The sequence below is a fragment of the Myotis nattereri genome (genome assembly GCF_964212035.1).
Source record: "Myotis nattereri genome assembly, chromosome: 13".
In the NCBI taxonomy this organism is placed as follows: domain Eukaryota; kingdom Metazoa; phylum Chordata; class Mammalia; order Chiroptera; family Vespertilionidae; genus Myotis; species Myotis nattereri.
This window is the reverse complement of record NC_138088.1, coordinates 4,632,550-4,657,978: the sequence shown is the minus strand read 5'-3', so window position 1 is coordinate 4,657,978 and position 25,429 is coordinate 4,632,550. Positions and strand designations below refer to the sequence as shown.

Genomic DNA, 25,429 nt, shown 5'->3' with positions numbered 1-25,429 from the left:
TAAGGGTCTGTTTTGTTTTGTAGAAGCTGACACAGTGGTTTGCCCTGCTCGTGCACTGCAGCCTCAGGTCTGCCTAAGAGCGGCCTTGGTGGAGGCTCGTCTGACGCAGGTGGGGTTGTCAGAACCTTGTTCATGGGGCAACTTCTGACCACCTGCTGTGGACAGAGTGTCACAGGCAAGAGCTCCCTGTAGGAGGAGGGGACAGTGAGCCGGGAGCACACATGCATAGAAATGCCAGAGGAATAAAAAGAGTCAGCGTTTCAGCACCAGGGCTTGCTGTGCCTTGGGGAGTGGTGTGGCGTCATGGCATGTGGGAGGGCTTGGTGACCACATCTTGTTTCTGTCACTTACAAGCGGTGTGACCTTGGCCCCAGTGGGCGACGGCCCTCCTTGGTCATTGTGCTCATCTTGGCAGTAGCCCCCGCAGGATCACTGTGGGCGCCAGAAGAGCTGTGAGTGCTGAGGACCCACTGGCATACAGAAGGGCTCACCCACAGGTGTGTCCTCTCTTCTCTCCCTTCTATGCCTGTCATGTGATTGGCCCAGCCTCTAGCATAGAAAAAGGTGTGCCTGGTGGGCACTCCGAAGGAGCATACTTGCCTTGGGGGCCTCACCTGGGTTTGTTTCTTTTTCATGTTTTTATTGGTTTTTAGAGAGAGAGGAAGGGGAAGGGATAGAGAGATAGAGAGATAGAAACATTGATGAGAGAAACAGCACCCATCAGCTGCCTCCTGCACACACTCCTACTGGGGATCGAGTCCACAACCCGGGCATGTGCCCTGACCGGGAATAGAACTGGGGACCTCCTGGTTCCTGGATCGATGCTCAACTGCTGAGCCATGCCCGCTGGGCCCTCACCTGGGTTTGACTGCAGCAGACTTCTGTTCCGCCCAGAGTGCCGCAGACGGCGACCTGCCTATGCCCCTTTCCTCAGCATCTTGTTTCCAGCGGGCAGCAGCCAAAGCCGACTTCCATGCTGAAGATTTCATCCCAGCAAGTCTGATGGAGAAGATGACTGCTCGCGGGAGCCAGGTCCCAGTCTCAGCGATGTGCCGCCACGCCCCCTGCTGGGGATAGGTGGCCAGGTTCCTGAGGGTGAGGCCTTGGCTCCCTTGGAAGGGGTGAGAGTGCTCAAGGGCACACAGCAATCCCCTCTAAAGCCACCGCTGAGGGCTCATGTGCTCAGAGCCTTGAGGAGGTACAAGCGAGGCCGGGAGAAGGAAGCTCCAATGCCCCGTGGGGCAAACAGAGGCTCCTGGGAGGAGGTGGCGTTGGAAACGATCCCAAAGGATGGGCAGGATTTAGTGGGCCAGGCTGGGTATGGCAGGGCCTTTCTTCAACCTTAAGTTCATAGTCACTTTTCTGGGAGTGTTTCTTATAGATGACATGTGGGACAACTGAAGTGCAAGGTTGGGGTGTGAGCCCAAAGCAAAACCATTGGAAGACCCCAAGTTTGCACCGTCCAGAAAACTGTCCTCAGCACAGCAGATAGTGTGGTCCGTGCATCCGGGCACCCCTCTGGTCCGCTCTCTCCTCAGTCCTGAGCAACGGGAGCAGCATTTCAGGCCCCATGTTGTGGGCACAGAGTCTATAAAGAATAGGCTTTGCTCACTCTGAGACTCACGCCTGCTGGAGCCAGGCACTGCAGGCCGTGGAAGTCCATGCGGCCTGCCCCAGGGAGTGCCCAGAGGCCAACACTGCGGTAACTGCCCAGAGACCAATGGCAATAGCAGTTACTCCAGGGAGGAGCGGGTGACTCCTCTGCCCCTGGAGATAGAGCTGGCAGCACGTGGGAGGGTCCCCCAGGCTCCTCCAGGGCAGGGTACTTGGCGGCCTTTAGAGTTGGAAGAGGTTTCAAAAGGAAGCTCCGAAACTTGCACATTTCTCTGTACAAAGTCTCCTGAGACAGATAGAAATATTCTGTCGTCTTTTGCCTTTGATGGAGACAGGCATCAGGAAGCCAAATGCCGAGGGAGGTCTGGCCTTTCCTTTCTGATGGGTCACTTAGCAGGACTGTTAGTATCACCCAGCATGTGTGATCTGCAGGAGGTCATTTGAGAAGTCCTGCAGAACCTAGCCTTCACGTGCTCCCTGTCAAGAGGGGGTGGCATCCCCTTGGCAGGGGGCAGGTGGGGACTGCCAGGCCATCAGCACACATCTGGGGGAGAGCGGCCATAGAGCCTGAGCCAGTGGGGAGTCCTGCAGGACTGAGGATCCCTGCCCACCTCTGCTCAGGCCCGGCTTTGTGGCCGGACTCACCATGTCCCTCCTTGCCCTGGTAGAAGAATGAAAATGATCGGAAAGGAAGCCACCGTCTTATTAGCAAAACCCTGAACAGGCCTGATTTCTTTTGCAGGGATCTTATCAGTTTCAAGGAAGTGGCTTTCCAAGTTCCCTTGGTTGGCTTGATGATACCGTGTACGCCCTTCGGTGCAGAGGCAGGACCCCGAGGGCGGGCAGCCAGCCCAGAGCACATGGTGACCCTCCTTGTTGGAGTAAGTGTTAAACAAAGTCCTTCCCCCATGATTGTAAAAACAACCGTTATTCCCGACTATGCCCCCTGTAGATAGCACAGTTACTCTGCAGTGTACTGATTCCTCTATGTTCTGGGCATTCACAGGTGTATATGCATATATATTTGAAATTAGGTTTATAAATACCACATATGCAGTTTTCTGTATTTTCATAATCCCATCTTACTAACATTTTGAAACTATTTTAAGTCAACACATTGTGTAACCTAAATTTTTCTCAATACTCTGTTGTTTAGCATATAAATTGCTTTAAACATGGGGCTATTTTAAACAATACTAACGAGATTAGTGCTTTTTTTACATTGGTCGTTAGCTGCACTCTGCTCAGTTCCTTAGGAATAGAAGCTCATGAACAGAATGGCAGGGCGGGAGCTGTGAACATTTTGAACATTTAAACATGCTAAGCCAGCATCTCTGTGCATTTCTCGGTCCTTCGCCTCGGTTGTAAGTGCCAGAGGGCCCTCTGAAGCCCAGATGCGCCGTAAGCCGGCACCGGGTTATTTAGTTACTGCTCCTCGTGGCTCCCTGCTCCATGACAGGATGGTGCTGCTGGCCTCTGGCTCCCTGATGACGAAGCCTGCCAGTTCATCATCTCGCACGGGGAGGCTCGGCAGCAGTCCGGTTTGAGATGCTGAATAACATACTCTGCCTGGAAGATTCACAGCTACATTAGCATGTCAATCCCAGAACTACCTGCTCAAGGTTAGCTCCATGTGTTCCAAGTCCCCCAGCCATGGAGCCATTTCCCACATGACTAGGGGTCTGATATGCTATTGAAACATCTTTTGTTGTTGAAATCATACTGAACGTATCTTGTATTTTCCCCTACTTAGCACTATAACATCTGCATTCCCGGGTCATTGCAAACGCTTTGTAAATATCCTGTGTTAAACTGCCGGGTAATCCCTTTTAAGGCAGTCCTGCCTTTAGGGAGCCACTGAGCTCTGGGTCCTCCCAACCTGATCTTGCAAGTCTACACTGAACATGCCCTGAGCAGGCTTGGTACTGATTGTAGCACATTCTCTTAGGACGGATTCCCAGGGGTGGAGTCACAGGGTCAGAGGATATGAATTAGGAATTTCTTGACAAAAATCTGGAAATAATCCATTTGTTCCAACAGTTTTCAATACAGAGAGTGCTGCGTGGGCCGGGAGCCCCGAGAGTCTGAGTCCAGCCTCGACCTTGCTGCCCCTTTAAGGGAGAAGGGGAGCTAGTGAGATGGTCCTAAGCACATGGAGAGGAAGGGACCTGAGAGGAAGGCCAGGAACAGCACCCCCCAGGACCGGAGCGCGGCCGCAGACGGTTCCCTTGCAGAGCATGGAGATGTGACTTACATTTTTACGGCTTGAAGATGCCCTTGACCTTACGTATATTCACCAAGTTTCCAGACTTTACAGAAATGCTGTGCTTGAGCGGGAAGACTCAGAAGCAAATAGACTCATATTTTCATTCCTGACTCCCGCTGGGAACCTCGGCAGACTGCTGAACCCTTCTGTGCCCCATTTTTTCAGTTGAAAAGACATAGTACAGCTCTCTCTTACAGGAAATACTTAGATGGTGTTTTATCTTTTTAAGAATTTTGTGGCTCTAAGTATTTCAGTGTTTTTTCTCTCTCTCTCTCTCTAATTAAAAATAAAATTTATATTAAACAATTAAAAATGTAAGCAAGCTTATGAAAGGCATATTTATTGTAATGAAGATGAATTTAATACCTTAGGGTTTTGTTTTATTTTAGAAATATCACATCAGCTACTTTTAAATAATTTACCTACTTGTTTTTGGCTTACTTGTTTTGTCATATCTCAAGCACATGCCTAGTCAGGCCATTGATTATTTCCACATCAGAGCTCAATAAATATTGTTTGGATGATGGTGACGATGATGATGATGATAACAAGGTCTCTCCACAGTTAAAAGAAGGAGGCTCAGGGTCCAGAAACAATCATGATTATGTGAAGACTGAAGGCTCTGCAGGCGGCGGGATTTATCTGTAGAATTTATCTGTAGAGATTACTTATGAAACGCAGAACCAAACTGAAACGCGCGGTTTCTTCTGAGCAGGATACACAGGTGCTTTCTTTCCCGGGTTCTCGTCCAGGTGGATTCCAAGAATGAAGCCACGGACAAACGGTGGTGTGTGGAAAGGTGGACATTTATTGGGAAACAAGCACAGACTCCCCGTAGGGAGGGGGTCCCAAAGGGGGTGGCCCACTGAGCCCCTTTTTCCTAAGGTTTATAAGGCTGCAGTTGTTTGGGTCCCAATACTCCCTTCTGATTGGTCCTATAGCAGCTTCAAAGCTCAAGCCCCAGGTGGGCCCCCTCTGCCTCTCCCCTGCAGTGGTGGAATTCCCTGTCCCCTGTGAGCACCTGTCTTCCTCTTTCTCCCTTTTGTCTCTCTACTCCCTGTGGCGTTCCCTGTGTTTTGTGAACGGGTGTCTTCCTCTCCCCTTATCCTGTGGCGCCTTTTGTTCTTTGGGAATGTATGCCTTTTGGCAGCTCCAAGTCCCCAGCCAACTATGCCTCCCCCACCCCCCGGCTGGGCCCCCTAGTTCCTAAAACTCCCTAAACCGGCCTATTTTACCCCTAAACACGCCTTTCACTTATCAACAGAAGGAGAGAGGAGCCTGAGAGAGGAGCTCTCAAAAGCCATAATTTGCCCCTATTTTTGTGACTCTGCCTGGGCGTGAGAGAGACTGGACAGGACACAGTGTTTCTGCAGGGGCAGGACAGACGGAAACCGGATTTCGCCCCCCAAAACCCTTCTGGGAGGTTGTCAATTACCTGGAGCGAGATGCTGCTGCTAGTCCAGGTGCACCGCCCTCTGATGAGGACGGGAGTGGTCCAGGTGGAGATGTGCGGGGGGGGGGGGGGGACTGCCCACCAGAGACACAACCGAAAGCCTGGCGAGGTGCACACACCGGTTCTTAAGGAGGTGGCTGGCCTGATGCAGGCCCAGCTTTGGATGACAGGCCACCGGCAAAATTCAGCCTCCTAACCTGGTAGACTGGTGAACTGAGGACAGCCCCTGGGCTGCCACATGGTAAGAAATACCAGTGGTTGGTCATTTTCTCTGCAGATGTTCATGGCTCCTCCTGCTTTAATGGTGATGTTACCCATTTGGACCATTGTTTTCTGTACCTGGGCCTTAACTTCTCCATCTGCAAAAGGAAGGGGTTGGACTTGGTGATATTGCAGTTGACTTTGATTGAAGCAATTAAAAAGGAACCCCTTACTGTGAGATTACCCAGAAGAGTCTGCATTCTAAAAATGTGTCCAGAATATTATCATGCTATTTTCATTTTCATAGCAACTGTATTCCAGGTGTTGTTTTAAAAAAGGAACCCTTGGGTAAAAAAGAAAAAAAGAAAACTGCTATCATATCGGAGGTGGAGAGAAATAGTTAAGCAAGAAGATCTGTTTAGCTCAGTGTTTCCTAAACTTGTTTGGCGAGCCTCTTCTTTCCTCCCTTCTCTCTTTTTGAAACATCTATTAAGGTGTTTTCACGGAATGGCTTGAAGCCCTTTGTTTAGACCTGTGTGCCTGTCTCTTCTAAACTGGCCTTTTTCTTGCTCCAGGTCACTCGGCAGCTTCCAGAATACGGTGTACTGGTTCACTGAGTTCTCCCAGAGAAGACAAGCTCGGAGGGGAGATGGCCTTGGGGATCTGGGCCAAGGGTCTCATAATATATGAAGTGAAAAACAGTAGCAGAATTGCAACTTTACGATTTCAGTGGAGAGAAATTGGGAAGATTTCAACTTATGTGAGTGCAGCTCAGCTGATAAATGGCCAATGCTTCATTTTCCTTTGATCTGTTGCCTCTTTAAAGGAGCAATGGGTCACATGATCTCTTGCCCATGTGTGCAGATGCCAGCTGCCCTGTGTTCAGATGCACTGTGGCACAGTGGGAAGGAGTGTACCAGGGGATCTGAGAGTGATCAGGAGGTCCTTTCTTTCTTCCTTTCTTCCTCCCTCCCTCCGTCCCTCCCAACAACTATGGGGAAGAAGTACTTGAAATGATAAACCAGTGCTTGGAAACAAATATGCTGTCACGGAAGCACCGATATGTTTGTACTGTGACCACGGGGTGTAAATAAATTCTCAGGTTTCTGCTGAAAATCCCGAGGGCAGGCTACACATCCTCGTGTTTGTGGAGCAGCTAGTCCATGGGAAAGTTTGCTTGTAGGTGTGATTTCTCATTAAATGATGTTATCAGATGGAAAAGAATTCAAAACACACAGTCAAGACTGTTGTCAGCTTTATGCCAAGAAATGGCATCCGAATCCCATTCTCTGTGGTGTTTAATACGTTAGAGCAGCGATTTCCAACCTTTTTCATCTCATGGCACACATAAATTAATGACTAAAACTCTGCAGCACACCAAAAAATAGGTACAATTTTGATTCATCCACACTGAATGGCTATTGTTGTAATGGCTGTTGTCATTTTTTTATTTGAAAATCTGAGGAAAAAGAGGTCAGTGTGCTGACTAAATAGTCATATTTTGCATATTTTAAAAATTCTTGCAACACACTGGGTAAAAATCGCTGCCCAGAGCATTGATGTCCAAAAGGAGAGTTTTGCTGAGAGTTTATGAAAGAAAGACCGAGGTGTGTGTGTGTGTGTGTGTGTGTGTGTGTGTGTGTGTGAGAAAATGATTCTTTCTCTCTTTTCAGATTTGTTAAAGAATAGCTCTTAGATTAAAAAAATAACATCTAACAATTTTTTAACACCTGAGTGAACTGAATGTAAAATTGTCAGGACTGTAGGGAAGCATATAAATATGTACTGAAAGCAGATGAGTTGCAGGCAAATATTCCAGCTTGGAAAGTGAGGATAAAATGATCCACTGCTGGAGTTTAGGCATTATTACAATTTGAATATTAAAGAAGAATTCTCAAGGCTAGCAGGACAGCACCTGTAAATATTTGAGAAAATACATTATTTAAAAAATAGCAGACATAATATAGTTCAATTGGATTCACAATCCATTCACATTAGTGAGGTTCAACATTATGCCTATCAATAAAAGGAAAGATATTAAGAGATTGCTTAATTATCTAAAATTAGGTTAATGGCAAAGCGGAGTTCCTCAGAGAAAATGTGATGACCAGTGATCTGCCTTTGCTAATATCTGATTTGTGTGAATGGGATTCCTTAGAAATGGTGACTCATGAATAAAAGGATCAACAAAAAAGAGGATTGGGAGTTTCAGGGAGCCCTTGGAAGCATAAACCTTACAATTATAAGCTTATCTTTATAGGAGCAACTCAAGGTTCTTATGGAAATATCTAGAATATAGATTTCATTTGGAAGCTACATATAAATTTATATTTAATGTCATCTCTATTACTTTGTATTTTATTATCCTTCTTAGAATTACAAGTTGCAAAAAGTTATGGATTTTTTCCATGAAGCTCCACATAGATAACCCCGTACAGATAATCCTCTGCAGTACATCCTGGTGAGCTGTGCCAAGGTTGTCACTTTGTATGTGGGCCTTGGAGGTATACATGTGGGAAATGTTTCATGGTGATGGGGCCTGAATTCCTGCTGCATTCTAAGAGCTGCTGGTCTGTTCCCTCACCCGTAGAATAAGGACAATGTTAGGCTGTCCCTCATCGGGAGCCTTAAGGAGGAAGTGAATGAATACCCAGAAAGCACTTAGAACAGAGCATGGCATATATTATAAGAATTATGAGGACATATACAGTGCTTTTATCTTTTCTATCACCCTACTAGCTGAGATTTTGTTTGCAACTTCTGGGAGTTTGTACAATGAACACGATGTATATTCAATGGCCTTCAAAATGTGCACTGAGGATCAGTCCTTGCTCAGGGCCAGTTATGTGCACCTGACTCACTTAATATTCTTTTCACCTAGCACACCTTGGCAGGTCACCTGATCAACAAACATTTGATTCATGAATGATGGAAAAATCAAAGGAGGGATTTTTCTTAATCAGAAAGAAAACATTGAGCCGTAGTCAGATGACATGTGCCACACATTTCTTATGCCTAGAACCTTGATATTGAACTGAGGCCCAGCATTTGATTACTCTCTGGGCAGTCATGCTTTAATGGGTATGGATGGTCACTATATTAATGTCGGTGTTTGCTTCCTTCAGCGAAAGAAGTTCCCATCACAAGTAGCATCACTGGGATTCGGCCAAGGCCTGTAAACATTGGCTGGGCCTCTGCCCTGCCCAGCATGGCTTTCATGCTCATATGGACGCTCTCAGAGTTGCAACTGGTGAGTAGGCACCATGCTCTCAACCTGGAGAGCCTTGGCTTTGAGTGCCGGATATCACATTTGCTGTTGATCTCTAATCATCATTTCTTCTGTGGTTATGAAAGGAACAATATGTTGTCCCCAAAGGCAGTACATTCTTTCTTAACTTCTGAACAATATTTCATTGTATATATATATATATAACCACATTTTCCTTTTTCCATTCATCTGTTGATGGACACTTAGTTTGTTTCTATATCTTGGCTATTGTGAGTAAGGCTACAGTGAACATGTGAGTGTAGATTTCTCTTCAATAGCCTGTTTTCACTTCCTTCAAGTATATACCCAGAAGTAAAATTGCTGAATCATATGGTAGTTCTATTTATAATTTTTTGAGGAATCTTTATGCTCTTTTCCATGGTGACTCTACCAATTTACATTCCCACCAACAGTGCACAAAGCTCCCTTTTGTCCATATTCTCACAGGTTCTTATTATTTTCTGCCTTTTTGATGATAACCATTCTAACAGGTGTGAGATGGTATCTCATTGTGGTTTTGATTTGCATTTCCCTGATGATTAGTAAAGTTGAGCATGTTTTCATGTACCTATTGGACATTTGTATGTATTCTTTAGAAAAACTTAAACAATTTTTCTTTGTCTTTTAAAAAATTTCTTTATATTAGAAACTCTCTCTACAGACACCATTTTCAATGATTGCATCTTCATCTGATGGCCCCATAGAGTCCTCGAACGCAGCATGTCCACACTTGCCCTCATCCTCCCACACACATTTCCCCACCAGGATCTTTGTCTTGTTCAACTGAGACCACTCATCCACCTTGTAAGAAACTGGGAGGGTCTAAATCTGCACCCTCTCTGCCCACCCATCTGCCACCAAGTGCTGGGAGTCATGCCCTCCAAAGACGTCTTGCTCTCAGCCTTCCAAGTGACAAAAGGACCGATCGATCATGTTCCTCCACACTGAACATTTGTCAGCGGCTCTCTGCTAGCTGTTTTGACAAGCCCAGACTTCTTAGGCTGGCATGCCAGACTTGGCATTGGCCCAGCCCTGACACAGCCCTCGCTGTGACTCCTTCACTCCGCTTTCTAGCTGCTCTGCTTGCTGCTTGCAGACTGCTGAGCACACAAGGATGGCTCGGGGCTGAGGCCTGTGTGCTCGCATGGCCTCTGCCTGCAGAGCTGTTCTTGCCCTCTCCCAGACTCAGGTCACCATGGTAAGCCCAGTTCTCCAACAATGAGTTCAAGGACAGCCTTTTCTAAAGTTCTGATTGACTGGCCTGTTCTCCCTTACAGGTGTTGCCCACTCCCTCTTTTGTGCAGACTCCATCTTTTCACCTGTTTTTTCTGCCCCTTATATTTGTGGACCTGTCTGCCTCCAGTCTGCAGGGCAGGGACAGTGGCCCACTGCCTGCACAGCTCCAGCATGGATCAGAGCTATGCAAGTGGGAGGTGGTCATGCAGGGTTTTTTGAATGACTAGATGACTTCTGAGTATGGAAATGTAATCCTTTAATCACTTCCTTATTTTGATTTTAAGTTGCTTTTCATTCTTCAATATTCTAAGTAATATTGCAATAAACATCACTGAAAGACAATTTCTTCTGTACCTTGCAGTACCTTTAAGCGAGGTCTTGGAAGTGTAGTTGTTGGGTACAAAGGCTGGGCATTTTTAAGGCCCTCGCTGTTTCCTGGGTTCCCATGCCCAGTGTCACCCTGCCTGTTGCACTGCATCCTTGCAGAATGGATTTTATCATGTTTACCTTTGTCCATTGATAGGTAAAATGGTTTCTCACTGATAATTTATTTGGCATTTCTTTGATTCTTTAAAAGTTGAATATTTCCCAAATGTTTCTTAGTTGTTCTTAGGTGAATTGTCTCAATGAGCATATTACTTTATAGTTAGTTACACTTGGTTCCCTGGGGAGAGAGAAATGTCACCATGATTACACTAGTGCATAATTTCAGGAGTACATCATGAAGGCTCTGTCATCTGTCAGCACTGCAGAGCGGGGCCTTGGGCTCTCGCTCTCACAGCTGGTGGCTGTAAAATGCTGCGGCTCTTCCGAGGGCTGCCCAGGATCTGGCCCTGGTTCCCTTTTCATTTTTTTCATGGCCCTTGGCCCTGGTGACTCCTGTGCCCTTGAAACACTGTCACCAGCCTGGATCCCAGCACTTGCCATGCAGCCAGTTGGCACATTTGTCAGCTGCTTTCCTGGTGCCACACTCATGCTGTGATCACCGATGGCCAGTGGGCAGAAACCACCCCTCTCCTTGGCAGCCGGTTGGTGCTTTGGAACATTTTGGCATCACTTCCTCCCATTCCTGAAGTTATCAACTCTTGGATCTTTCACCTACCAATCAATTCTTCCTCCACTGTTTGTCTAGACAATCAAACTCCTAAGCTATGGCCTAGTAATGGTAATATGCTCCCCACCAGACCCACCGGCCCCGTTCGGTGCTGAGCGGCTGTTGCTAACTGTGTGACATCTGGGCTCCAATTCCCTGACTCTCTGTGGCCTCTGTCCTCCCCAGAGCCCTGAGCTATCGGGCTTGTTGCTGGGGACAACCCTGCCTGGAGCCCACTGGGGCTCTCCCAGCTACCTTCCATGAGACCCTGCCCCTAGGGGACAGCCCCTTCTTTCTGTAGCCTCAACCTCTATGCAAAGGCTTCCTTCAAACCCACTAAACCTCTCTAGCTGAGACCCCGCCACCACCATCTCTCCCTAGTGTCTCCCTGTGGGCGTGAGTATCCATCAGGCTTAGCTAAGCTCACAGTCCCCTTGGGCCTGTCGGAGGCTGGGCTGTGCACTGTTCTGTCTCTGCATATTTCGCATATCCATTTCCTGGTGGGGGTCAGCCGACTTGAGTGAGAGTTAGCTCTGCCACCCACCAGCCCTGAGCTGGAGGAAATTATGAACTCTGTCTGACCTCATGCTTCCTCATCTATAAAATGGGTCTAATATATCTACTCCACAGGGTCATTGTGAGGGTTAAATGGTACAATGCAGACACCGTGCTTGCACTGTGCCTGGCACATCAGCACAGGTGAGCAGTTCTGTTGAGGTTACCGTTGTGCTATGTATCTGAACAGGTCCCAGCTCTGGAGTGAGATGCTACGCAGTTTGTGCAAGAGCTGCAGGTCACACCTGAGTCACTTCTCTTCCTGGGTTCGTTCTGGGTCACGCCATGTGAGTCATGATACCAGTGCCTCATAGGCACAGACAGTTTCCGAACAGCATTTTCTAAAGGCTGCCTGCTTCCGGAGGCAGAGGGCTGGCAATGAGCCAGAGGCCACTGGGGAAGGCGGGGTCTTCCTGAGGAATGGGGGCCAAGGACCCCAGTGGTGGCTCTTTCCTTCTGGGCCTAAGCAGGGAGCAGGTGGCCGCAATACAGTCCTTCTCTTCCTTTTTTCAAAATACAACTGGGCTTTGTATAAAGGCTAGTGAACTTACAGGTTCTATCTATCTATCTATCTATCTATCTATCTATCTATCTATCATCTATCTATCTATCTATCTATCATCTATCTATCTATCTATCTATCTATCTATCATCTATCTATCTATCTATCTATCTATCATCTTCTGAACAACATGAGCAGTGAAGTGGTGAGCGTCTCCTTCACTGTCTCAGGTTAGGACTTCATTTATTCCATGAGGGCAGAAGGGGTGGCAAAGCTGGGGGCTCAACACATCAGATATGCTTATATATTTTACAAAATCTGACTTTAATTTAGAGATTATTGTGTTACCAGGGAACTAAGCTGTGTAGAGTGAAGACTATATTGCACAGGGCAGAGCCTAATTTGGCACCCATTGGTTACAGCAGTGTTTGTGAGGACAGCTCTGTGGAGGCAGCAAGCAGAACGGATGGTGGCAGTGGCGTTTACACAGGGCTCTGCTGGCCCGGTGACATGGCTCCGGGTGCTGCCGGTTCCCACACATCAGACCTTGGGTCAGAGTCCTGTTGGCCACAGCGGGAGGGGGAGCGTCTCTTCTCATCCTTCCCGTGTCTCCCAGGCTTCTCTCATTAGGGAGACTTGGCATCTCTGGGCCAATAGCAAGAACTCCCCAAGGTCACAGGAGGAAAACCAGCAGGAAAAGAAAACAGAACAGCACGTGGGGCCTGGGAGGTGCTGCTGCCACAGAGCGATGGGGCCAGCGCCATTCTTGTGTTTATGTCTTTTTATCTTTTTCTGACAAATTTCAGACTATGGTGGGTGTGAGCAAGTGGCCAATTTGAGTCTTGCCCACTGGCCCAGCCTGAGCCTGTCACTTGGATTCAGAAAGTACGCTGGTTGCATCCAGGCAGGAGGACCCTGCAGGAGGCCTGGTGGGCACGTCGCTGGACAGCTTCACCGAGGACACTGGCGAGGAGACGGGGGCCACCAGAAATCGGAGGCAGATGGGCTGGACACCCCTGTTCCCTGGGCCCAAACCAGCATGCACTCAGTGCTTCAGAGCCACCTGTGCCTAAAGACATTGTTTAAAGGATGTCAGATGTCCAAGGGAAGAATGCATTCACTGGGTAACTATCAAAGTTCCCTGAAGGCTGAGATGGGGAATGGGTGTGCTCAACACTACAGGGCAGACATACTGTCTCCCCAGCATGTTGCTCTATCTTTTGGTAGAGAAAGAACTAGGTGACAATACAAAATTGAAGAGGACAAAATAAATAAATTGTAATGAGCCAATTGGGTCTTATCATGAGCTGTTCTAAGCACTTGTATACATCAATGACCCTCACAACCCTCCACGGTAGTTTCCATTGTTCTACTGACTATGTGGGGAAGAAGCAGAGTCTGGGATTTGAACCCACACAGCAGCCCCGTTGCTGTTACTCCTAACCTCTGCTCTAGGCACTTTCTCTCTTAATAGATTACTTGTAATTTAATTTGCAAGTAAAAATAATGAGCTTATAAACACAACTTGTCATTATAACACCATGATTCATAAATTCAAAAATAGCCTAGAAATTGGATTACACCTACTTGGCAAACTATATAAATAGCGCAGATTCACAGGCAGCACATGACCGGCACAGGTCGCTGAAGGAGCTGTGCTTTTGGATGAGTTACACGCCTGCTTCAGCAAGAGGGTATGGATGTTGCATTTGAACTTTGACTCTTAAAGTAATTCTTAAAAATTATTGTCTTACATTCTGTTGATGCAAATATGAATCACCATGTACTGCAAACTAAATCAGTAGTGAAGTAAAACTGTCCATGCGACTGTCGCTGGTCCCCACGCCACTCCAAGGCCCAGTGGCTGAAAACAAGCCCCGGTTTGCTGCCCTGTCTCATCATTTCCTGGGTTAGAAAACCAAGCATATCCAGGCTGGCTGAGCCTTCCGCTTCATGTGGTGGTGACTGGAGTCTCCTGACTGGAGTTGGCAGGGCTGTCTGGAGTCTTCAGCACAGCTGTGCTCATGTGCCCGCCCCGTGGTGGGCAGGCTGGGACAGTGAGCTCCCCTCACCCCTCTCCCTCCCCGCAGTCTCAGGCCTTCTCCACGTAGGGCCTCCGGCACAGTAGTCAGGCTCCCACATGGCAGATCAGGGCTCCACGGACCACTGTGAGGCTACCAGTCTTCTTCAAGGCCAGGGGTGGAGCTGGCACAGCACCCCTCTGCCATTCTCTTTTGGTCAAGTAGTTGCAGAGCAATGCAGATTTAAGGGTTGCAGGAACACACTGGCCTCTTGATGTAGGAGCGTCAAAAAATTTGTGGCCATTTTTAATCTGTTATTCAAAGTAATAGTACTTTATAGCACTTCATAGTTTAAGAGTCTGAGGAAGCTGCGACTGGCTCAAGGTCATCTTCAGGAAGTATTGATTGCACAGTATCCTTCCCGAGGATGGTGGGGCTTCTAATGACCTGCCAATGGGCATGCGCAGTAGGGTCTTTGAGCAGGGCATGGCAGCCAGTCTTCTCAATAGAAAGCTGGATTAATATCCTCGTAAACTCTGGTACTACTCTAATTCTAGTTTACAAATGACAGGTTTTCACAACCCTTGCTAACTCACTACAACCTCACATGAAAAGGGGACTCTGGGGCCCTTGGCCATCTGGAGGGCCCCCAGAGCACAGCCTGAGACAGAGCTGGTGCCTGTGGTTTTTGTGCAGATGATTCCAGGAAGTAGGAGTGAGCACAGAGAGTGAGGTGGGGAAAGAGGGAAGGTCAAAAACGGGTGGGGACTCAGCATCATCAAAGTAGTGGTTGTGGGCATCAGGCTTCATTTCAATTAGAGTTCACAGAGGCCTCCAGAATTGTTCACCTAAAGGACAGAGGGTGGACACTGCTCCCACGCCCTGTGGGCAAAGGTGGTCTGGGAGGTATTAGCTCTCCTTTACTTTGGGGCAAGGTGGGAGCAGTGGAGGTGGGGGGTACCCAAGATGTACAAGGAATTCTAGGACAGGAGGACCAAATTTGACACAGGATGTTGTCAGCACGAGCTAAGCCTGAACTCAGTGGAACTGCCCACCGTCACTATGGTCGAAGTCCAGTGGGTCAAGGGCTGACATCCTCTGGCCCCGTTGATCTCTGTGACATGGGCGGGACACTCAGCATTTGTGCGGTGGCTGGTATATAGATGGCTCGGCCATGGATCCCCTTCGGACAGAATTCTGGCGGGAGCCCAGCGTTTTGAAGTCCATTACCAATACCTGCTCAGCTGTCTACAGCTCCATAATCTTGATCAAGTTATTTAACACACCGTGCCTCAGTTTCCTCATTTCTCCAGCGACGATAACCCCTCTGGGTGACTGTGGGAATTAAATGGTGTTCCAAAAGAATGAACATGGGCTGGCTTAGCAGTGAGTGTCCTAATATCGGTGCCCTTCTCCTGTCTCTAGGGGAGAAGGTAGGAACACAGTCCCTCTAAAGGGGGATAGGATGCGGTTAAGGTCTAAGGCAGACACAGATACAACAGTGTCATGGCTCCCTTAAGGGTGAGGTTATTTCCAAGCAAGGAGATTCAGGGAGGACTGGGGACATGACATCAGTAGGATGAGAGGGAGGGAAGATGTGCAGGAATGCCATGAGCTAAGGTTCAAGTAGCCTTGCTAGAAAAATTAGTTGAGAGTCTGCTGTGTGCCTGTCCTGGGCTAGATGCTGAGGAATCATCAGCCCTCAGGAACATAGTTCCTGCCCCATGGTGCTCTCAGAAGTGACAAACAGGGTCTGTGTGGGCAGGTGCAGTTCTTGCTGTTGGTCTGGAGCCCAGAGCATGAGATGGAGTGGTCCAGAGCCAGGACAGGACGGGTGGGACTGCATGCAGGCCTGTACATGGAAGAGGTGGGCTTCATACCCATGGCCATTCCTGAGCAGCTGTTTACTCAGCAACCCATAGAATGGGGGGCAGGGAGGAGAATGGGGGAACATCAGTCTGGAGGCCATTAAGGCCCATGAAGTCATTTGGTCTGGCCCTGCCAAGGTTAGGGATGAGTTAATTAAATGTTTGACGAAATAGAGCAGGTTAATTTTTAAGGTGATAATTTTGTATGGCCCACAAAAACGATGTTGTAAATATCCAAATGACCCTCGGCAGAAAAAAGGTTCCCCACCCCTGCCTTAGACTAAGGATACCAGGGGGTGCCAATCTGATATACAACCTCCACCCTGCCCTTCTCCACCAAGGAGCTGGCCACCTGCTTCTCATCCCCTTTGCTGTGAAGCTCTGGCAAAGGGGTGGCTGCTTGACATCACTGGCTCCCTTTAGAGCAGCACCCCTACCTCCTGCACCCCAACATCCATAAGCATCTATCTATTTGTTGGTTAAAAGTGAACCTCCAGACAGCACAACAGGCCTGTTCCCTCACTCTGGCACCCTGTGGAGGCTTTCGGTAAATGGCTTTTTTAAGGTTTACATTTAAAAATTTACTTTAACTGCAGTGAAACACATGTAACATAAAACGTACCATCTTAACCATTTAAAATTTTTTTAATTAAATTTATTAGGGTGATATTGATTAACAGGAGCATGTAGGCCTCAAGTGTACATTTCTATGATACATTATCTGTATATTGCATTGTGTGTTTCCCACCCAAAGTCACATCTTTCATCACCACATATTTGACCCCTTTACCCATTACTACTTCTCCCCAATCCCTTTCCCCCTGGTAACCACCATACTATTGTCTGTCTATGAGTTGTTGTTTGTTTTGTTTGTTCATTTGTTGCTTTCAGTTTTATATCTCTCATGTGAGTAAAATCATATGGTTCTTGACTTTTTCTGTCTGACTTATTTCACTTATCATGATATTCTCAACAATATTATCCATGTTGTTGCAAATGGCAGTATTTCATCTTTGCTTATGGCTGAGTATTATATATGTAACTAGAGGCTTGGTGCACGAAATTTGTGCATGGGAAGGGGGTCCCCTCAGCTGGGCCTGCACCCTCTCCGATCTGGGACCCCTCAGGACCTTTGGCTCCTAACTGCTCACCTGCCTGCCAGCCTGATCCCCCTAACTGCTCTCCCCTGCCTGCCTGGTCACCTCTAACCACCTCTGCCATGGCCCCTGTGGTTTTGTGTCTCCAATCTGGCCCCCAGCAGCCCCAGCACCATGATGGCGGGGCTTGGGGCTGCTGGGTCCTGGTCTCCCTGCGTTTTTGTGTCTCTGATCCTTCCCCCAGTAGCCCCAGCACTGAGGTGGTGGGGCTTGGTGCTGCTGGGTGCAAGGCCCCCCTGTGGGTTTGTGTCTCTGATCCAGCCCCCAGCAGCAACAGCACTGCAGTAGCTGGCCTTGGGTCTGCTGGGTGCTGGGGCTGCTGGGTGCCAGTCCTGCGGGTTTGTGTCTCTGATCTTCCCAGCAGCCCCAAGCACCACAGTGGCGGGGCTTGGGCTTGCTGGGTGCCGGGCTCCCTGCATGTTTGTGTCTCTGATCAGGCCCCCAGCAGCCCCAGTGCCAGGGTGGTGGGCCTTGGGGCTGCTGGGTGCCGGCCTCCCTGCATATTTGTACCTCTGATCAGGCCCCCAGAAGCCCCAGTGCCAGGGTGGTGGGCCTTGTGGCTGCTGGGTGATGGCCTCCCTGTGTGTTTGCGTCTCTGATCTGGCCCCCAGGATCACCAAGCACTGCCTGGCCGCTATGGCGTCACCAGCTTTGTTGGGTTAATTTGCATACTCATCCTGATTGGTTGGTGGGTGTAGCAGAGTGACGACCAACTTGAATGTTTCTCTTTTATTAGTGTAGATGAGTGGCCAGATTATTATGACCACCTGACATTTATAGGCAAATTAGCTATAATTTTGCACTGAAGTTGCTAGAGGGCCAGACCATTATAAATAGGGAAGCAGGTTGTTTACCACGACAGTAGAAGTGATTTTTTTCTGAAGGTATGGGTAAACAACACAATTTAATAGCTTTTGAACGTGGGGTGATTGTTGGCGCTCGGAGCCATGGAGCGAGTACTAGCAAAGCACCCGAAGGCCTGTTCGAACACCTTTGCTGTCTGCAGTTACCAAGATAAAACGTACAGGAACACAAGGATTGGACAATCAAGCATTGGAAAAAGTCATGTGGTCCAATGAATCACGTTTCCTGTTGCATCATGCAGATGGCAGAGTGAGAATTTGGTGGAAACAGCATGAAAGCATGCATCCCACATGCATGAGTACAACCCTTCAAGCTGGTGGGGGCAGTGTTATGGTTTGGGGCATGTTTTTCTGGCATGATTTGGGCCCTTTAATTCGTGTGGAACAATGTCTGAATAGCCCAACATACCATTGTTGCTGATCAAGTTCATCCTATAATGTTGATGGTGTATCCCAATGGAGATGGCTTTTTCCAACAAGACAATGCGCCATGCCACGGTGCTCGTATTGTGCAGGAGTGGTTTCAAGAACATGAGGGAGACTTTACCTTGCTTAGGTGGCCCCCACAATCACCAGATCTCAATCCAATTGAGCATTTGTGGAACGAATTAAAAGAGCCATCAGGCAGCTGGTTCCACAACCATCAAACCTCACAGAACTGGACAGTGCTATTCATCAGGCATGGTGTCAGGTTTCCCGCCATCACCTTTCAACATCTCCTGGAGTTGATGCCAAGAAGAATCACCGCAGTATTGAAGGCAAAAGGTGGCCCAACAACAGACTGATGGGGTGGTCATAATAATCTGGCCACTCAATATATATATATCTCCATCCCAACATGCCCCTGTATGGACACCCAGGCACCTCGTTCTTGGCCTCTGGTTGGTCCTCACGTGCATGAATTCATGCAACAGGCCTCTAATATATATATATATATATATATATATATATATATATATATATATATAGAGAGAGAGAGAGAGAGAGAGAGAGAGAGAGAGACACATATATCTCACATATTCTTTATTCAATTGTCTATTGAAGAACACTTTGGTTGTCTCTGTGTCATGGCCACTATGAATAATGCTGCATGAACATAGGGGTGCATATATCTTTGTGAATAAATGTTTTAAAAATTTTGGGGTAGATATCAAGAAGAGGAATTGTTGGGCCATATAGTCACTTTATTTTTAGTTTTTTGAGAATCCTCCATACTGTTTCTCATAGTGTTTGTACCAGTTACAGTCGCCAACAGTGTGTGACAGTCACATGGGAGGAAGACAGAGCTGCTCTCAGAGCTGAATGTGTGCAGCAAGCATACTGCTTACTTGGTTAAGTCTTGGCATGTTAGAGACTGACAAATAGAGTGGTTTGGTTTTTCAAGATGCTTTTATTCAACGAGAGAGAGAGAGAGAGAGAGAGAGAGAGAGAGAGAGAGAGAGAGGAATTGCCATAGCAAACAATAATATTATGATGTTTATTTGGGGCAGGTTTGGGGAGTGATGGAGGTAATAGGGGAAGGTTAGCATCCCCTTTCCTCCCAGTACCTGGGACCACCGCTGCTTTTTGGTTGCATGACACTGTAACTTAACAGGCTGCCTGCAAATCCAGGCTCATGTGTGTCTCTCTCAAAGTCCAGGCTAAGTGTAAGACTTCCCCTTAGTATAGAAATGATTCTCATCATGCCAGCCAGGATTCTCTAGGTGCCTCACCCTTTGAAAACCACACTCTCACTCTTGCACATGAATGCAACGCACCATCACCAGAGGGCTTTCCTGGTCTTGCAGCTGCCTGTGGACCAGAGAGAATGGGAGCTGGCAAAGCTGGACCCGCAGCCATGTGCCTTTCATCCTGTGGTTGGAGCAGACTCAGGGCCTGCCCCTGCACTTCCACACAGCAGCCCAGCTCTGTCTGTTGGACTTCCTGACATGTCACAGTTCTTCCCACTGTGTTAGCTCTTCCCCCCACACTTTGCACAGGGGTAGGACTGGAAGGAGTAATAAAACTAGCCTTTTTAAAATCAAGAACCATAATGCAGCTGAGCGGGGATCAATTGTGTTGTTCAGGAATGGACTGCTGTGTTAGAGGGTGTCAGTGTATGGACAACCAGGCACCTCATTCTTGGCCTCTGGTTGGTCCTCACGCTGCAAATTGGCTCTTGACAACTACACAAGGAGGAAGAAGACCAGGCTGACTTTGGTGCAGAGAAAGCCAGATTTCAGTCTCTAGATTCAAGCCACCATCTCAGATTAGAATTTAGACAATGAGTGTTTCACAATGCCTGTGGTTAAATGACCTCTCACCGCAGGTCTGTCACTAGTAGGTAAAACTGCCTCATCACAGCTGAGGTCTCTTACACAGCTTCTCCCACTGGAGGAAGACCTTTCCATGGGGATGCTGGCTTGGTAACTGTGGGCAGAGTCTCGACAGCCATGAATTTCTACTTGGTTAGGCTGCTGTTGGGGCAGGCAGCGTAGACCGGAGGTCAGGGACAAGATAAAACATTCCCTCATGAGTGGCCATCACGGTCTACAATAGATTGAGTTTTAATTACCTGTAGAAGTTCTCCTAGCTTGTATTTTCATTGGGCAGGACACAGGTTGTACAGCTCGACTTTTTAATCAGTCATAAGTCCTGTCTTCACTTCTCACGGAGGGAGTAGAAGAAAATGAACAAATGCTTACAACATTGGCAGGAGGGTCAGTGATCTGTGAATGACTGTCCAGAAATACGGCCTTACAGACAGTGGCCCTCCCATTATCTACTGAGTGCCTCTAGTTTGAATAACTTCAATAAAGTAAGTGAATTCAACATGTGAGTTTGGACACTTCTCTGGGTGCTAATGAGTCTGTATCAAAAGCAGCAAATCTACTTGTATGTTTCTATATCCATATCTAAAAAAAAATCTAACTTGTATACCTTCCTCCCACATATATTTGTGGAGCAGCTAATATTAACATATTGGCAATCAATATATATACTGAGGCTCTTCCAGGTACCAAGCTGTAATTTCTCCTCATCTCTCTCTCCATATGTATATATAACCTCTAAGCCTCACCAACCCTATACAGTATCTCATATTATCAATAGTTTAGGTATAAGGAAATTGAGGTCTAGAATAAAGTACCTCCCCCAGGTTTTAACTTTTGATTCTCAACATCATGTTATTTCCTCTGTTCTGTGCCAGATTAAGGGTCAGACATGGGGTAAGTATAAGCCATGGCCCAGCCTTCACCCACAGGGAGCCCACCACATGGTTATTATCAAGTCCCCAAGAGGACCCGGTATTTTGACGTTTGGATCACGCGGTGATTGTCCAGAAGAGGCCAGTGCTATCACCACCACACACTGGTTGTGGGATCTTGCGAATGCTGCTTAATATTTCTGACTCTGCCTTTTCATGATTGAACTGGAATAACAACTTCCTGCTGCAAATGATGAGAAACTGGAAAGGGGTGTACGTGTGTGTGTGTGTGTGTGTGTGTGTGTGTGTGTGTGTTGCTCATCACACCTGGCACGTCAGGGGGGCTGGCATTATTAACTCTCCGTGGCTCCCATATTTGCACAGTTGTGTCCCAAGGCTCTAAATCGCATCCAGCATCTTCCCTTCCTATATTCTAATGCATCATCCTCACAAGGTACTGACTCACATCATTCCCAGCAGATATAAAGGTCTTTCTGCCATTGGTGAAAACGCTGTGCTCCACACAGAGATGCCACCGAGATGTTAGCTTTTCCAAGCTGTTGACTTCTTTCTTGGCTTGTTTGTGCAGGTGTTGGTGGAAATACCCAAGCTAGGAGAAGAATAGCACAGCCAATTCTGGGGTCTTCTCTCCAGACAGCCTGAGCCCTGGGCACCAGAGCAGTTTTTCATCACACACACAAGACCAGAAGAGAAATATTGAAGAACTAGAAATGGCTGGAACTCAGAGCTTACTGTCCAGGTGGAGGCCTCAGCCATGTGCTCTCCCATTAAAGGTAACTGTACTTGTGGTTCATTCTCTAGATTTTGAAGGAAAGAGAACAGTCTGTGGAGCCCATCAACCCTGGCCTCAAAGTCCCTTTTTGCTCTCTGTTTACTGTGTCAGGTGGAGGGAGGTTATTTAGTTCCTCTGGCCCTCAGCTTTCTCATTTTCAAAAAGGAAATACATACCTGCACTGCATGGTTGTTGAGAAGAATATAAAGGGGAAAGGCAAAGCCTCCAGCACAGTGCCTGGGCCACAGGCTCAGTGTTTCAGCATCCAGTGTCCTCAGTCACAGATGCTTCCGTGTGGTCTGAAGCTGTTACCTGAGTCTGCTGGTTCAGGGGTCTCCTGGGAGGTACAGGCCAAGATCAGCTATCACCTTTGCCCTGCCCAGGTCCATCTGGCATGAGCTACAAAATGTTCTGCAGATGTTTGCTATGTGTGCTGAGCATGGAGGAGCTTAAGAGAGCTCAGGCTGTGAACCAAGGCTGGCTACTGCTAGTGCTGGGTCTGGGGCCACTTAGTGAGAAGTATGGGACACACTGAGGCCAGATGCTGATTGTTTGAGAGATTTTAGGAAAGTTCACAGCTTGAGCCAAGATAGGCTGTTTGTATGGAAAAGCTACTGGGAAGGGCTTGGGTGGGCCCAAAATTTGGGTTGGATGGTGTCTCAGGGAATCACCAGGGCAGGGCTAACAGTGTGAACCAGATTGTTGGAGACTCAGATATGATGCCCACCTGTCGGCTCTGTGGAGGGAGGGCTCAGCAAAGAAACACTGGTTTCTGCCAGCACTTCTGCCTGGGAGAAAGCTGTCCCTGCAGCCCTCACCCTGGTGCCAGACAATTCAGTTCCTCCCGTATGTCCCTGTCACCTTTCCAGCATCTGCCCCAATGCTGGAGCTCAGAGCGAGGGGGTCTGAGTAAGTTTGTGTGTAGGCCCTTTAAGAAGAACACCTGGGACTCCAGCTGCCTCCGTGTCACTCAGCCACAATCCCTGCTGGTTTTCATAGCCAGAAGTTATGGGGACTTCTCTTCTTGGCATTGGAACCCTGGGCTGGGGAGCCTGGTGTGGTGGGGCTGGGACCCCTCATTCCTCAGGATGGAACTCCACAGTCAAGATATCCTCCTGATTTATATCCACTACATGTGGGGGTGGGACCAGCCTGTTCCACTCCTTCACCCCTCCTACCTGTCTAGATGTGTCTTCTTCTTTATATCCTTAGTTATAGGGCTTCTATTCAGCTAGATTTCAGGTGGTTCTCAATGATGGCTGTTCTATAGTTTAGTTGTAATTCTGATGTGGTTGTGGCAGGTTCCTAGTACTGTGTTTACCTATGCCACCATCTTGACTGTCAAAACTCCCACGGTCCCTCCCCTTGGACTGAGCGAGACGGCCCTAATCAGCTCTGATGGCCAGCCAGGCTGAGGGACCCCACCCGTGCACGAATTTGTGCACTGGTCCTCTAGTCTCATAAAAGGTTGATGATAAGCCTATGAGATAGTTACTCCTTTTATAGGTGGGGTACCTGAGGCACAGAGAGGAAAGGAACATGCCTATGGTCTCTCAGGGAGTAAATGGCAGAGCTGGGATTTGAATCTGAGAAGGAGACTCCAGAGCAGAAACCTTCACCCTGGGCCATACTTTGGAAGGCTCCTTTTGTAGGAAGTGGGGCATAGAGGGCTTCAGTTGAACTGAGCATTTTTTAGCTTATTTTATCCTGTTTAGTTTCCTATGTGTTAATTGTGTTTTCCAGCATGGTGGACTAACAAGCAGCTAACAAACCAAAGGGGGCAGATAGACAGAAAGCTAGTAGTATTTGCCGCCCCATATTCCGGGCACAGTTTAGTAAAAGTCTCTTCCCCACTAGACAGTAGCTTGATATGGGAAGGTCTGTCTGATCACTGACATCTCCCTAGCTACTTGCACAGTGCTTGGCACATAATAAGTGTTGTTGCATGATTGGACAAATAAATAAACAATCCTACCTGTTATTGTCACAATACCAAGCAAATGCCTGGCATATGGTAGACAATTCTTAACTTCTGTTCAGGATTCATCCGCTGTAAAGTAGAAACCCAGTGCAGCTGCTCTTGCTGGGGATGAGTGGAGGTCCTCCTGAGGTGTTCTTCTGCTCAAGAAGCTGCTGTGATCTGGTATCCAGCATGCCATCACTTGGCTGGTGTCATACATGAACCTACTGGATGACTTCAGTTCTCATAATGATATTTGCATCTTGAGTAGAGACGGGAGGGGACTTACACTTGTTGAGTCCCTGCTATGTGCTGGGCATCATCTGCTGTCCCAGTTAGAAGAGGAGCTCTCATTCCATTTCTGTGGACTGGGAACTAAGAACAGAGGCCAGGGACTGGTCCAGGGTCATGTAGGGAGGAGCTGATAAAGCTGGGAACAAACCCCCTGTTGGCCCAACCCTGAAGCTAAAGCCCCTTTTGGTGTGCAATGCTACCAGTTCCTGAGAGGTGAGAGCTAAGAGGGGCCATCTGCTTAGGCAGGGCAACTGACCTCATGCTGTTCCTTTGGGGCAGGGTGCCGGTTCTTTTCCTCCATCACTTTCAGAAACCAATGCCAGTGGACTCTACTTTGTGGAACTGGTTAAAGAAGTTGGGTGCTAACTCTGAGGTTATGCTGGGCAAAAGGAGAGGGCAGCAGGGTGGAGCTGGAGAGAAACAAGCCAAAGGTGAGAGGGATAATCCATAGTCATGATAGAACCTGGTGCTCCCAGTCCCAAGCCCAGGATGAAGTTGGGTTGGCAAGACCTCTGTTCAGGATAGATACTTTGCATTTGGTTGGTGAACTCTTTCTGCCGACCCTGGAGGAGAAAGGCGACACCTAGACAGGAATGATGTAACCCCACTGATCTAGGAATCTGTATAGATGTGTGTGTGCATACATGAAGTAATTATAAGAAGATAGAGTTGGGTCTTTATCTAGTGACCTGCAGGGATGTTCGGGATCAACTATTAAGTTAAAAAAAGCAAGTTGCAAAATACCATGTAGTTTTGTATCCACAAGCCAAACGCAAGCATACAGGACATGCCAGGCACCAGTCAGTGGGTGAGCCAGGTACCAGCCCATCACCCTGTCCACCTATGTTGGTTATTGCTTGTGCAGAGACAGTGTGGTGCATCAACCAGACTCCGATTTTCCAGCACCTGCCATGGGCCGCTGCTGGGGCTGGGTATGGCTCAGCTCCCCCAAGCAGCTCCTATCTTATGAGCACCTAACCTTACTGCTCACGCATAACATGGGATTGGCAAGCAAGCAAATATATAAGATGGTGTCACATGGAGATGAATAATGGGAGACAGTGGCAGGCAGATGGGGCTCTTTAGTGGTGAGTTTCTCAT

General features: G+C 47.8%; 1 protein-coding gene across 1 annotated transcript in view; it reads left to right on the top strand.

Moving 5' to 3' along the window:
• The window catches only part of FRMPD2 (FERM and PDZ domain containing 2), a gene marked incomplete at both ends in the record, with an annotated part of 157,706 nt that overhangs the window by 11,720 nt on the left and 120,557 nt on the right, over window positions 1-25,429 (top strand). Inside the window, 6 exon segments of the mRNA XM_081105184.1 lie at window positions 6,110-6,148; window positions 6,152-6,176; window positions 6,179-6,294; window positions 8,660-8,669; window positions 8,672-8,784; window positions 24,608-24,682. Of these exon segments, the coding sequence (XP_080961310.1) occupies window positions 6,110-6,148; window positions 6,152-6,176; window positions 6,179-6,294; window positions 8,660-8,669; window positions 8,672-8,784; window positions 24,608-24,682 (378 nt within the window).